Below are 16421 nucleotides of genomic sequence, written 5' to 3'. Positions count from 1 at the left end.
GATTATAAAATACCCCCCCAAAAATCACATCTGGAAATATGCAGTTTGAACATTACTGCAAAGATTCAAACTGAAATAGCTCAAAGATGCAGATAACAGACCCTGCTTCTTTCTATACCTGCTACAAAGAAAACAGAGTTTTGCAGCACAAGTAAAAAAAATGTACAAAACATGTTACACGTTTTCCTGCAACAGGACTAGCTCACTCCTCAAAAACACTTTGCATTTTTAGGTGGTGCACATCTGCTTCTTCCTCTCCTAACAGTTATTATTAGGATCCCTTTTTGATCAATAACCTAACCTGAAAAGCACTAATTCTTTCAAAAATATTGTTTCAGTATTTTAATTCAGGTGCAAGAGCATCAAAGTAGTATTCAAAGCATCATTTCAAACAAAGTGTCTTACATTTCTTGCACCTCGCTGTCGGGTTTTAAAGGTATTAATCATAGAAAGAATCCCATCCCTAACTTCATTGAAACCAGCAGGCAGAAACATTTAAAACTCTGCTAAGAAATTCCTCTGATATTCCAATAATAAATCTAGGATACCGGGTATATGAGAGATGAGATTTAATTATTTGAGAAAATCATTGCCTCATTCCCCGTCTTAAGCCATTTGTCTCTCATACGAATGACGAATCCCCCATGAAGCTACCTGCAGGTAACACAGCCACAGCACATCCACATTTCTATCATGTTTACTTGCCACCACAGATCGAGCTCGATAAGCTCCCAGAAATCCATAGACCACAACCACAGGAGTTCAAGTGATGCCTGTTTGAAGAACTCGCCCACCAGGATGTGTTTACAGCACCTACTGCTACTTACTCCTTTCTGACACAGAGGTATCTGCTATCTGAGGTCCACCTGAGCCACCCAGGAGAACACTGCACTGGTGTCTTGCTAGTGGCCCATAGCTTGGGTCTGCCTCAGACCCACCAAGTCACCTTTCCGACTTCTTCCCAGCCACATCAGACACAGGCAGTGAAAATGGTTTCAAAATGTACTAGCCCAGTTCACTTTGATCAAGACAGTCTCAGGAGGAACCATACAGCACCTGAGCCAAAAGGAAGGTGCTCATCTGCGACCGATTTGTCTTCTCAGGGAAGAGACAGCCATTTCCAACGGCAATGGGAATGCAGTTTTAGTCTTTTCTTGCCTTCCTGCTTCAAAACTACTTTTGAAGTAGCACTGGGTTTTGATTTTTTTTTTTTTTTTAAGTGAAATAAGCTTTACATTTTCCTGGCTGAACGGACCTGTCTAGACTGCAAAGTATACAGAAGGAAATGGAAACACTGGACACAAAGCAGCCGTTTTACTTACACAACCGATTTCTACCCAAAAATCCAGTTTTGGTACTTTTCCTTTCTACTACATCCAAAACACAGCACCATACGAGCTGCTATGAAGAAAATGAACTCTGTCACAGCCCATGCCAGTACTCTGTGGCTTTAAATACTGCTAAGACTGTTACAATTACAAATTCACTCCAACAGTAAGAAATACTACTGAAGATTATCTAGAGCCACACAACTTTTTAAAAAGCAACTGTAGTTTGAATTTACATTTTATTTTACATTTGCCAGTTACCTGTTCTCAGCACAAAGTTCTGCTTGATTTTCTGTCTATAAATTTTCCGTACAGATGTATTCCCCAGCAATCACCCTTTCTCAAGGAAAACAGGTTTTAATTATATGAACTAATAAGAGCAGTTTATACACTTGATGTGTTAGGTTAAACTTATTTTTTTCCCCAGATGTAATTACACAGGCCCAGTTTCAATTCTTTAATCACTATTTGCCTTCTGTACTCCTACCTTAGTGTTTTAATCTCTCCCTGCCCCAAATAGTTAATTGAAAAGCACACTAAAAGGGAGAACTGACCATAGAAATGGAATAATGTAATAGTTCAGTCAAATAACTCCTAACACCTTTTTGGCTGCTTTCTGTCTCAGCCAACTACTCCACAGCTTAAACTGCTTTAGTGTTTACTCTGAACCTCACAGAACTTCTACAAGTTAAGTCTTAAAAAAAAAAAATAATCAGCCTCCCATAAGTAGCCTTTGGTTTTAAAACATAAGATTGTGAGTCATGAGATAGATTCCATTTTCATTTTTGTTAACAAGCTTCCTGCGTGTATCGCTAATACTTCTTACTGTTGACAAAACATCTTAGAGTTTGAATACAGGTTTTTTGAAAATGAGATTTTAACTTTCCAGGAAATTAAAAAGGGTCTAAAACTTAAGAATTATGAGCATTTGAAGTTCTCTATGAAGGATGCTCTCTCATCCAACCCACTTACCCTTGCAAATCCAAGTTTTTATTTACTACCGCAATTAACGAACACCACAAAAGTGTTGGTAAATTAGCATCCAGATTCTTTCAAAAGCATATATGAGGATAAAGAGAAAGTATGACCTATCTAGAAGCCTCAGATAATGAAGACAAATTATTAGAAAGGTTTATCAATGTTTTGCTGTAACCTCAGCCTTCACCCTTAGGAGTAAACATTTATGAGATGAGGGGAGATTAATTCTCCATTTAATCACATCTCTAGAAGTAAGGGTGCACATTATGAATGTTTCTTTTCCAAGCTTCTAAGCTAATATCATCAACACAGCAACAACAACATTGAAAATCATGAAATATGTATATGGCAAACTGTGTTATGATAATCAGTTTAGTAAATTAATACCTTAGAGAGATGTTTATGTACAAGAAAGCAGTGTGCCATGTTAGAGCTGAGTTCCCAGAGGATAATTTCCAAGGTATCAGAAGAGGGAGGAGAATAAATATGTGCATAAAAAGCAATCAACACTTACAATGGGGCCATTTTTACTCTCCTCACTTTACTGCTTTGCCCAAAACCTTTGCATGACCTATACCAGTAGTGCAAGTGTTTGCCTTAAGTGGATGGTACCTGTGTTTAATGGTTAAAATGACATGGATTTCTTTACATTCTGAAGAAACTTTACAGTCGTGATCCTTCAATTAAACTTCTTTACTGAGGTAAGAACCAGCAGGTCACCATTCTAGCAGCACTAAAGCTAGAAAGATAGGGCATCTTCCCTTCCAGCATCCCCAGCAGGGACTGCCTGCTTGGGAGTGGAGACAGGCTCAATGGTTTAGGTATTGCCAACAGCTTCAGAAGAGGGAAGCAGACATTTACAACTGGGTTGCTTGCTCCCTAGAGCACACCAGGGCCAGCATTTCATCCTGGATGTTGCTCAATTCCTTCCTGTAGATAATATCCATAACTTCTCTTGTTCCACTTTCCATCTGACAGCAGCCTCAGCTCCGTCTGTAGTCAACAACAGCTTTTTCTTGATTAGGACACAGAGAGAGCAAAGAAACCACTGCTTCCTGAACATACATCCCTTCTCACACTTCAGTGGCTTTAGTGAAGGACTCCAGTGCTCTACAGTAAAACCAGTAATTGATACGAAAAAACGGCTCTACCTCACCTTTAGGACTCAGCTTGATTCTGAACCGTCTCTCTTCTGCCCACTCCTCTCTTTCTGCCCTCCCCAAATATGAGGGATGGTAAAGGGACCTGCCTGTGAAGACACAGAGCATCCCCTCCAGCCTGGAGAGGGCAGCAGCAGTACCGCAGCACTGCTGCCTCTCCCTGAACTAACCTGATGGATGACCCATGTGGGGGGGCAGCCTCTCTGACCCACAAAGGAGGCAACTGCTAGCTCTACAGCACTGCTGGAAGAAAATATAACCATTAACCACAACAGGGGCGGGGGTGAAAACTGGACAGTGAAGCAATTCCTAGGCAACTGAGAGTGCTGAAGCAGATGGTGACAGCCAAGCCTAACCTCCTCTCCAGGGATGAACTTGCAGGGCTGAGTACCTGCCAGCATCCCCAGGGGGCTCTGCCCCTCTCCTGCTCCATGCTGACCACCTCCTACTGCTCCAGCACATTGCCTTTCCACTGGCAACGGGGGGCTCCTCTCCCCCAGCACCAGCAGGTAAAAATCAGCAGCTCCTCCTAGGCTTTAGGGTTATTTAATTCACCACCTTCACCAGGAGGACTGAAGCTGTCATTCAGACACCGTATTACCCAAAGAGAGAGCAACAGCCCACGTATACATTTAAGGTCTGATACATATTAATACGCATTACATTTCTACAAATGGGTAACTTCAATAGAATTACAAGCATGAACATAACAACTGTATTTTTAAACTTCTCTAATGAAATAGCTGCCAAATGCCAAATATACCTGTAAACAGGTTTGCTTACCTTCCGATAAATCATATGACACATAGCTACCCTCAGCTTCATGCCAGCCCGCTGTACATGATAGAAGTACAAGTGGTGCATTATAGCTAGAATAAGTGTGCACACAGACAGAGCAGCTGCGTAGCAATATGCAAAATTCAAAGCTACCTCATCTGAGGGATCATAGTTTTCAAAATAATTAATAATTTTTCCCAAAAATATTGGCTGAATTATTTTGAGGGTTTCCTGAAAGAAAAAGAAGGGGGAAAAGTATTAACAATTTCATATCATACCATGCTGCCCAAGTCTGTAACCAGGCAAAGAAGAGCCAAGTACTGCCACAAGTCACATCCCGTATTATTTTGTCTTTATTGTGCTCTAAAATGTCAAGCCAATTTTTTTCAACACATAATCCAAAATATGTCCCACATTAACATCTAGCTGAATCTTTAAAAAGAACTTTCTCAATTGTCAATAAAAACTTTGATGTTATAAAAATGGCATGAATATATATTAAGCTTCCATATTTTAAAGATGAGAATGCGTCCTTTACAGCCATTTACATATAGCAAAAAAACCTTTTTCTATGGGGCACCCCACTCAGATACATAAAATACAGCTAAGCCTTACAAAGCAAGTCAGTGGCTTGTAACGTCTCAAAAATATTGCACTGAAATCAGCTCTCTGTTCCACATCCATAATCCCACAGTTACGACTCAATTTTTCTGTCTCTGCGGGGCCGGAGCTCTGTTTTACTTTTCTGAGAGACTACATGAACATTACAGAGCCTCTGAACAGCCCAGCATGAAGTCACCAGAATGTATCATGCAATCTAAGAGGCCAAGTTTCACACTGCTGTTAGCTAAGAAGTGCGTTGTATGACATTTTACACCACTTACCTCAATCATTGTGAAAATTCCAAAAACTAAATAGGATTTCCAGTAACAAAGAATAATGGCTTTTGTTAAATGTGGCGGTTTTCCTCTCTTTTTTGCTTTTTGCACCTCTTTATCCCAGTACCTGACAAACAAAAATGCAAACATGCTGGAGGACAGAAGTCAAATCACAAGGCAATTACCTGGAATAAAATACTTTCAGACTTACAGCCAGATTGCCATGATCACTTTTATACAACAACAACAAAAAATATAAAAGTGTACAGATAGTCATGTTTTGTCATTCACATAAACACATAATACTTAGCATTATAGGCCTATTTGCTCTTGTATAATCACAAACAATTCACCACTGTTGCCTATCATCACCTTTGACACATTCGCAGATGAGAAACCCTTTCTTTCTTCTCCTCTCAGTTCAGACAGCCACTCACTTTAGTTAAGAGCCTATTATCATATGATCTCCTGACTGAGGCAGCCAGCATGGAGTCTCTTCATCTTCTTAGAAGCTCTACACTTCCCCAGAAAGGCTGTGATACACAACCCTTTCTCATGTCTGGCCCTTTCTTTTTTCCACCACCTGCTTTGATGAGGACAAGCAGATATGGCACAAGAGCAGAGGGAACTGTCTGCAGCAGTTTTGCCACTTAACACTCCACACGTCTCTCTGAAGGCAAGGATTACAGCAGCAGAGTGGCAAAGACCTTTGCATTACCACGTGTCTGCCCACAAAAAGGATACAATCTGTTCACGTTAAAATGAAAGACAGTAGTAACAAGCATGATTTTAACAAAAAAGTATCAGAACTTAAGCAGACTTCTTAAAGAATGCTGCTGTCAGACAGGATACTCCCCCTTGCTTCTAGAAGCTAAGTATTTTCTGCCAGACCGTCTGACCTTGCAAGATTGAGGGCTGAAATGAGTCTAAGGCATGAAAGCCAAATTATTTTGCAACAAAGCACAAAAGTTTGAAGCATACCATACGGATAGGAAAACTTTTTTTTTTTTTTTTTAAATTTTTACTATTTGTTTGTTTGTTGCAAGGAGTATAGTGTTATTATCTAGATGCTTTGGAATCAGAATTGAAACTGTGTATATTCTGTGGGGTTTGTTGGCCCAAGAGAAAAGGCTACTTCCTTAGCTGGCTATTCATGAATTATACTCTCTGCTTCTTGGCCAAGTACACTAAAGAATTAAAAACCACTCTTTTTTTTTTGCATGCTGTATTTTCTACCATTTCCTGACTCATGTAAAGCATGTGTTTTTACTGTAAGAATCATTGGAAAGAGTCCATCTTCCTCCACAGCAAACTCCCTGAACTGCCTCAAGACACAACCATGGAATTTGGCAAAGCCCTCCAGCTACAAAGATGTTAAAAGCTGCACTCCTGTGAGCTTATCACTGATGCTCTTTCTTCAGTTAACTCATCTAGAGCAGGATGATGTAAGGCCCGGTCATTACCTTTCATTTCTAGATTCTTTTTACTTCTTGAGGAGTCTCTCATCCCAACCAAACTATTAGGAAAGTTGACTTGCTCTACCTTCAGTGCCAAGGCAAGAAATAGCAAGGCCACAGTTCCTTAATAGGGAGGCGACCTTTCACTAGAAGACACCTCTTCCTCTAATTAGATTTAACAAAAGATTATTTGAAGACAAAAACCTTCTTTATTACAAGGTTCAATTTACATAAACTATTATTCTTGGAAGATATTTCACTATTAAAAAGATAGATATTCCTGGGTCCATGACAACATGAATTGGTATACAGTCCATGAAAGAGTATTTATAACAAAATAAAAACACCTCCTCGATGCAAGCTTTTAGATGTCCTCAGCATTTTATCCACTTCACCAGAGAGTGGCATATTTTCAACATAGATATAAATATATAAACACATATATAAAGGGTACACAGCTGTCACTTAATTCAGTTTGTGCTCAAAACAAAAAACGACAAAGAAAAAAAACCCTAAAACTTCCCCCCCCCTTACAGAGAAATTGAAAAAGTTTCCACAGTTATTCTACCACAGGCTAGAAGACTCACATTAATTTATTACGGATTACTGCAGTAACAGTTGATGAAAAGTCTTCTTTTCCAAGTATTCTGCAAAGTGTCAAAATTAATTATAAATGACATAATGGAAATACTCTAATGTATTTTCACTATGGATAAGTTTAAAAAATTAAAATGCTTCCATGGTAAACAAATTCTAAATATCACTCTTAGTTCTTCAGCATTTTTAACAGCAGACCTTGTTAAACTTTACAACAACCTCTTTTAATTTTAGAATAGGAATAAGACTCTCACCTTCACCAGCAGAAATACAATGAAAGAGAACAATTATTTTTCTCCTTACCACTGCAATTCCTCTCCAAGCTTCTCTGAGGAATCTTCTGGCAGCACTTTATACATATCATCTTCTTCAAGCTTCCGTTTATGGCCAATAATAAATAAGGGATTCAACCACCTATTTAAATACAAATTATCAATAAACTGATGAGCAGACCAAAAGAGTAATTTCTTTACGTATTAATTTAATTATTTTACCCCTTTCTTCCCTCCTCTTCTCCTGTGTCACTCAAGATCCACACATTTTACTGTACTTTTCTCTTACCTAAAAATTAAGTCACTCTCATTTCACAAATGGGAAAGCATTTCCCATTTCCTAAAGCTGTTTATGCCCCATAACACCATACTCCCAGGCATCCAGACAGCCAGCACAACTCTTCTTGGCCTTAAGGCAACTGTTTTCTTACAGTGTTTCCCTATATTTAAGGGAAATTAGCATTCCTTTAAATATTTAGGAAAAACCAGAACTCAATACAACTATTAAAATATTGACAGAATTGTAAATAAAATTGTAATACATATTAGAAGACATTTTTTGTAACTAATCTGGCTATTCACCTACACGAGGAAAAAACTAACTGCTGTTTAACTGCCATCTTGACAAATATTAAAGGTCAGTAATTTAAAGACAACCACTAAAGTGTAAAAACGGGTAATTAATGGATATTACTAGAACTGATCTTACCCATGTTTGGAAATACAAACAAAAAGCATACTGTCACAGTGTGCAGGGTCAAAAAAAGGAAAATATTGTCTAACAGCTCAGTTTCCTTAGTGGAAAGATTTTTAAAAGCTCAGTATTTTAAGAGAACACTTTGAAAAAAATTGTAATAGCACTACTGTAGGTTTGTTGGAAAATGCACTATTTCGTTAGATCAATTAATACTGCCAGGGAACAGTAAGACTAGCTTTTATGCACCTAGATTCTTTTTCAAGCCTGATACACAGGTCAAGGAGGTCCAAACAGTTTCAGTTGTGCTCCACAGAGCAGACAGATACATGGCAGAAAGCACAGAAGTGACCAAGTTGTTCTTGAGATGGAGCCAAAGAGAACAACACCTCTGAAGCAGCCATGGCTTAGTGGGAACAGGGGAGTTCAGGAACTTGCAGTTTGCCACTTAATTTGTCTCTCTACTGAATCCATGATACTTGGTTTCCAAAAGAAATGTCGATTTTGGCTCTCAGGCTTGTTTCCTACAAGTACTTTCTCAGTTGGTCAACATAATCAGAACCAAAAGGTCAGGGATGGACCTATTTTGGAAAAAATACTCTTGCACTCAGGGCAAGGTGTTTGTGTGAAGCCAATTGCCTGTGAAAGTTCATAACTGCTGTTTAGTTTCTGATGCTTAATTACTCCCTGACTTCACCAACAGAGTTTTTAAAAGTGCACCTGGTGCACTAGGTGAAGCATATTATTTTCTGGAAGGCCTACATGTGAGAATTCAAAACTGGGATGGTTTACAATGAGGGCATTTATTTATTCACAACCACAACAGTGGTTATGAATACTCATCAACTAGCTTTGCATTTCTTGCTCGGGCATGTTCCAATTAAATTTTGTATACTTATAAGAAGTTTGTTGACTACTTTTAGAGAGGGTGGAGGGACAGGCTGAACCCTAGAAGAGGGGGCTCAGAATTTCTTTGAAGACAGAACTGTTGCAAAAACCTTTTTCACAGGCTCCATGACACAACTGCAAGTAACAAATGGGATTAATACAGTTTTTCCTTCACTACTTAACATGTTAGCACAGTGTTTGTGTGACTCATTCAAGATTAAGTCTCTATCCTTAGAGTAGCATCTTTGATGCCTAATAGCCCTTTTTAAACTCTTGGAGTGAGTACTGAAGATCTGTATATGTGAGCTGTTAAGTCCTCAATGTATGTTAAAGGTACAATTAGAAACAGAAAGTACTTGTCAGGCAAGTCTGTTGCTTAGACTGTATGGTTAAACAGCATCAGGGCCCAAATTACTGCCACAACTTCCCTACAGCTCCTGACAAAATGTCTCAATTGCTCCAACCAGCAGAAGAGCTTCTGCCTGGTTTGACACAAGGAATCTCTTCCATTGAAACATTTCTTCTTCGGCCTCAGTTCTTGTTGCCAACCACAGGTAAAAAGCAGACACGAGGCAAATAACTGAAGTTTGCAGATCTTTCCCATAACTGTCTGTCCTGGAGCAAATAGAGCCTCTCTCAGCCAGCATGCAGAAATTGTTTGAATGGCCTTGAGGTTGACTCATGTGGCTGACACCAAGTGTTCCTCCTTTTCCAACATCAGTATTAGCCTACAGTGTACTCCATAAACAAGTCAGAGGTCGCCTTTCTGACAGAGAAGGACAGAGGACAAGTTATGTTCCCCAATTCCTTTAGTATGAGTATCAGGACGAGGCAGCCCTTTCAGGAAAATACAGTGATAAATCCTTCTCACACCTATGGAAAGGGTTACGAGATTCCACTAGCTACTGCTGCCAAGGTGGTGAAAACAATCCTTCTGACATTTATAACAAGGAGCATAAATATGATATTTATTACACAATCACAGAATGGCTAAGGTTGGTTAGAAGGGACCTCTGGAGGTCACGTAGTCCAAATTTCTGCTCAAGCAGGGCCACCTAGAGCTGACTGCCCAGGACAACGTCCAGGCAGCTTTTGAAGATGTCCAAGGATGGAGACTCCACAATCTCCCTGGGCAACCCATGCCAGTGCTCAGTCACCTTCACAGTCAAAAAGTGTTTCCTGATGTTCACAGGAACCTCCTGTGTTTCAGCTTGTGCCCATTGCCTCTGGTCCTGTCACTGGGCAGCACTGTGCAGAGCCTGGCTCTGTCCACCTTGCACCCTCCCTTCAGGTATTTATATACATTGAGGAGATCCCCCTGAGCCTTCTCTTCTCCGGGCTGAACAGTCCCAGCTCTCTCAGCTTCTCCCCATAGGAGGGATGCTCCAGTCCCTTCATCATCCTTGTGGTCCTTCACTGGACTCTGTCCAGTATGTCTATGTCTCTCTTTTACTGGGGAGCCCAGAACTGGACACAGGACTCTAGGTGCGGCCTCACCAGTGCTCAATAGTGCCGTCCGTTACTGGCATGTAGCAAAACGCAGAGAGGAAAATAAAAGACACTTTAAAAATATACACTTTTAAGAAATAAAACAGTGCTCTTAGCGTTACTCTATAGAACACCATTCCTCTACTTATACTTTTCAAAACGCAGTGAAAATCCACAACCAGGCCACAGGAAGAACAATGCTTATGTTGAGGGTGACTGCGCTATCCTGATGTCACTTTGTTTCAGCACTACAGCCAACAGCAGCAGACAGTGCTGACTACAGCCGTAGAGTAGTCCATTTGCAACGTAACCGGATGAAAGATAACGGTCTCAAGTCTACACGATTGCTAGAGTCATCTAGCTTATCCTTTGGCCTTAAACTCTCAAAAAAAAAACCTTACCAATGATACATCCACCTCCACTGAGTTCTTAAGGTTTGTAGCAAATCCCTTCTGTTCCCTCACCTTCACACCAATCAAGTACTGTATGTACTACAAGACTGAATTTCCAAATTAAGTAGCAGATGGAGATAACAGTGCAGGGTAAAAACTGCCAAAAATCTATAGATTTTCAGATTATGTTCCAGTGAGACCTAGTGCAAATTCAGGGCTTCTCACAGTTTTCCATTAATTAAAACCATAATTTTGAAAACAGTAATAATTGCACTACAACCTCTATGTTAACATTAAAGAAGGGAAGGAAAACCAATCCAGAGTATGCAGAAAACTGTGGTAATTAATTTTGTGACTCTCTTATTACAATGGACAACATGGCAAAGACTCAACATAAGTCTACATGTTTCCGTAGGGTTAGGAAAAAATGCAGAAAGAGAAACAAAAATTTTTAAAAATCACCCATTGTTGAGCTTTCTGACTACTCTCCCCCAAAATACCAGTCTTCAAGAGCTACTGCTATGAAGGCCTCAAGAGTATAAAAAACTTTTAATGCTATGTTGTGTTACTGTAGACTATACCTGAAGATCTCTAAAAGAAGGTTAAAAATTTTTCTTTTCAAATTTCAAATTACATTTAGTCCTTGAAGAGCTTTTTGCCCAAGAATGAGGTCTTCTACTTGTCCACTCTAAATTCTCAGTATGGCTAAAACAGTTCAGGTTTCACCATCTCACTGATCTGTCCTGAACTTCACACTGGAAGGTCTACTTTCAGACAGAAGTCTTAGCAGATGTTCATATTCAGTCATTAAAGTAAAAATTTCCACCAGGATGCCACATGCAGATTATGCCCCGTCGAAGTCTCTGCCCTTAAAACAGAATTGAGACCAACCTATTCCACACGGACTGCTGTTACTCGAGTCATACACTCTAACAAGCAAAGGAACCAAGCCCTTGTCTTGCCTGAAGGCTCAGTTAAATTAGAGTGTGCTGTTAAGAGCACTGTTAAAGGAAGCTGGCAAATAAGGCAACGGCATACCTAACAAACACCCCTGAAACCTCAACTCAGCCATAAAGGAAGACCACTCGTTAGAGTGGTATGTCTTTTGTCCAAACAGAGATGAGCTAACACTGATCTCTTCAGGGGAGGATAAAAAGTCAACAGAAAAGTAGAATGTTATGAACACAGAAACTGTGCAAGCTGCATTATTCTTTAATAAAAAAGCTAAAAAAATAAAGTTAAAGATGACCTAGAGAAATGGAGGGATATACAGACAGTGATGCAAACTACTCCTCTTATCCCAAGGATGGACATAAAATGGACTCACTACCAATCTACTGCCTGCAGAAAGAGAGAAGCAATGGGGTGTGGAGGAAAGAATCGCACCTCAGTCCCACATTTCTATATTAACTTCTGAAGAAGCTGTTTGACATGAATAAAAATAGAGCCTGTCATTGTCTTCTATTTCCTCAGGTACCCTCCTGTTTGCTAAGAATTTGTATAGTTATCTGGTTCTTACACATCACCTTGTTTTGGTCGCTCTTTCAAAACATAGGGTTCACATGATGCCTTTCAAAGCGCTTAGCCCAAATTGTTGCTAGCATGAACTACACATAAAAATGTGATTATCTGGAAGAATCCCGAGTACCTTCTGTTCTGATGGGAATGCCTCTGTTCTATCAAGGCGATTAGCTGATCAAAGACATCAGTCTAGAAAGAAGCCCAGAATTAGTCCCTGTTACTGCCAGAACACTGATGTCACTAGGAATAAAGATTAGAAAATAAATTAAAAAAAAAAAAAAATCACTCTGTAACCTGGTGCAAACCCAAGCGACAGACAACTGCAAAACAGTAACTCACTGCTCTGACCCCAGAAAGCTTTCCACCTCTACAGCAGTACCTTGGGCACTGATAAAAAAAGAAAGTGATTCATTTCTGAACCAGCAGATACACAAAGAACACAATATAAACATTCACTTCCTGCGTTTCCCTACTCCTGGGCCCTGACATTACACACCCTGTAACATTACAACAGTCAACCAGCCACGATTTACTTGGCTGTTCAGGAAAATGCAATTTTTATCAGCTGTAATTAGAGCAACTCCACCAGGGTTTTGGAAAGCCTCTAAGGTCTGTAGAAAAAGCTAAGTCAGACAGTGTTTTCTCACTCCCATAAGAGAAGTGAGACCTCAATGGGAGGTCTCAAGTCACCCTTTTCCTCGCAGAGAAAACGTGTAAGAGAATCAGGCCCCGCTACCCGAAAGGCAGGGTCAATATGCAATCAGAATAGTCATGTGTGGTGGGTTGAGCCTGGCTGGGGGCCAGGTGCCCACCAGAGCCGCTCTCTCACACCCCTCACTCACCAAACAGGGGAGAAAAGGCACAACGAAATGCTTGCAGGTCGAGATAAGGACAGGGAGAGATCACTCACTAATTATCGTCACGAGCAAAACAGACCAAACTTAGAGAGGGAATTCATCTAATTTATTACTAAGCAAAACAGAGTAGAGGAATGAGAAAATAAAATCAACTCTTAAAACACCTCCCCCCACCCCTCCCATCTTCCTGGGCTCAACTTCACTCCCGGCTTCAACCTTCCCCCCTCAGCGGCACAGGGGGACGGGGAGTGGGGGTTACGGTCAGTTCATCACACGGTGTTTCTGCCGCTTCTTCATCCTCAGGGGGAGGACTCCTCTCATCGTTCCCCTGCTCCAGCATGGAGTCCCTCTCACGGGGTGCAGACCTTCAGGAGCAGACTGCTCCAGCGTGGGGTCCCCCACGGGGTCACAAGTCCTGCCAGCAAACCTGCCCTGGCGTGGGCTCCCCTCTTCACGGGTCCACCGGTCCGGCCAGGAACTTGCTCCAGCGTGGGCTTCCCACGGGCCACAGCCTCCTTCAGGTGCCTCCACCTGCTCCGGCGTGGGGTCCTCCACGGGCTGCAGGTGGAATCTCTACACCCCCTCATCCTTCCTCCATGGGCTGCAGGGGGACAGCCTGCTTCACCATGGCCTTCACCACGGGCTGCAGGGGGATCTCTGCTCCGGCGCCTGGAGCACCTCCTCCCCCTCCATCTGCACTGACCTTGGTGTCTGCAGAGTTTCTTACATCTTCTCACTCCTCTCTCTGGCTGCAAAAGCTCTCTCTCTCTAAGTGTTTTTCTTCTTCTTAAATATGTTATCACAGAGGCGCTGATTGGCTTGGCCTTGGCCAGCGGCGGGCCCGTCTTAGAGCCAGCTGGCATTTGCTCTATCAGACACAGGGGGAGCTTCTAGCAGCTTCTCACAGAAGCCACCCCTGTAGCCCCCCCGCTACCAAAACCTTGCCACGCAAACCCAACACATCATGCTACTCTGTTTCATACGTGAAATAAAATGTCCTAAATGAGAAAGATTTTATATTAGGTTTGCTAGCATCCAAAAAGAATTTCCTTTCAGCCAAGGAAGAAACATGTTACAGATAGGTACATTAAACTAACAGCAGTGCCCAGCTCAACTGGTTCATTAACCCAGGTATGAGACCTGCTGTACCTCTGGATTATATCGTGTCTTGCTTGCAAATGCTCAAAAAAGTACCATTCTCACACTGCAGAGGAGGCTTGCAGAGCTTTCCAGAAACCCATGCCTATACTGCAAGTTCTTCATGAACTGAGAAAGTTTGTCACAAAACATCAGCCAAGAAACATTTGCAATAACATACAAAGTTGACACAAATAAAAGACGTCCCAAGATCAAAGGATGTGCCTGTCGGGGCTCTGGGTGCACCCACGGGCTTCTATTGCCCTGACCACCCCCACAACAGTTACACCATAGTCACGTCACTGACGTATTACAGTACCTTCCTCTACACAAGTGAAAAATTTTGCTCTCACCCATTTCACAAAAGTCCTTACTTTATCACCAGCCAAGTCAGAAAAATTAGCCTACATGGACTACTTTTCTAATTAGAAAAATCTTTTCTTTTTGTCCTTCTTTACTTGTAATTATAGGCAGAAGTTTAACTTCTGGGTAATTTTACAGCACCCAGTCAAAGCCACATCCTGTATATTCTCATCAACTAATTCCTTAAGGAGGTGGTTTACGAACTGCATTTTCCCCACTCCTCTTAAGCCTATTTGTGCATTACATTACAAGCATCATCTGTTTACACTCAGTGTCCAGTTATTTTTCAACAGTTGCACAGGAAAGTCTTTGTTTACTCAAATTCTTCCATAACACTAGGATTTCGTCTCCTTGAGCAGCTTGGAAGCACTACTTCAACTACTAAGCTGCAAGGCAACACATACTTCTTTCTCTTTAATCACCTACTTTGGAGCTGCTTTTTTTTTTTGTAAAATAAATGGGGTTTCCTCACAGGACCTTTTGATTATAAATCCATGTTGCTTATCCTCCATGGCTTCCCTCAGGTGTCTACCTGCTTTGTTGTACTGTTCATTACCCACCTTCATGACGAAGTTCTACACCAGTAACGCATACCCAACACTGCTGTGTGCTTGCCCTCAGTCCAGAGGAGCACTTTTGGGATGGGACGTACCAACAAGAGAGACACACTGATAGTCTCCAGTGTTATTCTGCGAGAATTCATAAATATCATGGCAACAGCTTGTAGTCACCATGTGATTATTTTTTTTTAAACCTATCTCCATTTCACATGCTCACCCATTCTCTTCGAACTGCCTTTTCCCACTTCCCCTTAACGAAGGCAGCCATCTACAATTAATAAAGTAAACAGAGTAAGTTCTGGTATTTCTTCAGATGCTTTTCAACTGCTGTTTTGGTTGCAACTTCCCTCCCCAGCTTACTGCAGCTTAAATAGTAGATTTTGTCATTGCTTACAGTAGGAAAAAATAGGAATACAATGAAATTACTTCAAAGCCATATGAACTCAAAAACACCCTTCAGGCTTTCAGTTCCAATGTCAGACTGTATTAACCTTTGATACTCCGCTTCATCTCATCTTCCAAGCTGCTGCTTTTTTTACAGCACAGTGTAAGCAGGTAAATTGCTGAACATCCACTTTCTGATGCTGACAGTAACTCAATTGGTATTTGATTGCACTTATTGCAGGCTAGTTTCATGCTGTTCATCTACACTGCATCAGCCACGTACGAAACACCTGATTACTCTAACATACTTCCTGATATTCCGGATGGCAAGAAGAAGTACAAACAGGGCAAGGAAAGAGAAGGGGGGGCGGGGGGGAAACATACTGCAGCTAACATTTTCTCCAAGGCCTGGAAGCAGGGAACGGAGGAACGGCATCACCTGTACCTGTGGCAATCCAAAGACTATCATTACAATACTGATTCCAAACCCAGCACCCACATGCTCAGAATAATATCCAAAACACCAAAGATCTGATGCAAAGGTCCAAAGATTATGCCTTATAACAACAAATTTTAGTACAAACTATTTATTGAAGTAAGGCCTAAGAATTACATAGAGCAATGGGAAAAGAGTTCTTCAATTCTGCAGAAAATAATTGGTCATGCAAACAAGTTTCTAATCTCAGGTTA

At 41.1% G+C, this 16421-nt stretch overlaps 1 protein-coding gene across 5 annotated transcripts in view; it reads right to left on the bottom strand.

Annotated features, from left to right (window-relative positions):
• ABCC4 (ATP binding cassette subfamily C member 4) overlaps positions 1 to 16421 on the bottom strand; it is a 162637-nt gene that overhangs the window by 139122 nt on the left and 7094 nt on the right. For all 5 annotated transcript variants that reach the window (XM_054832340.1, XM_054832358.1, XM_054832348.1 and 2 more), the window contains exons 2-4: positions 7479 to 7589; positions 5128 to 5248; positions 4250 to 4474 (exon numbers count right to left, since the gene is read on the bottom strand). In XM_054832340.1, the coding sequence (XP_054688315.1) occupies positions 4250 to 4474; positions 5128 to 5248; positions 7479 to 7589 (457 nt within the window). The remainder of the gene's footprint in view (positions 1 to 4249; positions 4475 to 5127; positions 5249 to 7478; positions 7590 to 16421) is intronic.

Source organism: Grus americana, chromosome 1, assembly GCF_028858705.1.
Source record: "Grus americana isolate bGruAme1 chromosome 1, bGruAme1.mat, whole genome shotgun sequence".
Classification (NCBI taxonomy): domain Eukaryota; kingdom Metazoa; phylum Chordata; class Aves; order Gruiformes; family Gruidae; genus Grus; species Grus americana.
The sequence above is the reverse complement of the archived record's forward strand: the minus strand, read 5'-3'. Positions and strand labels throughout refer to the sequence as shown.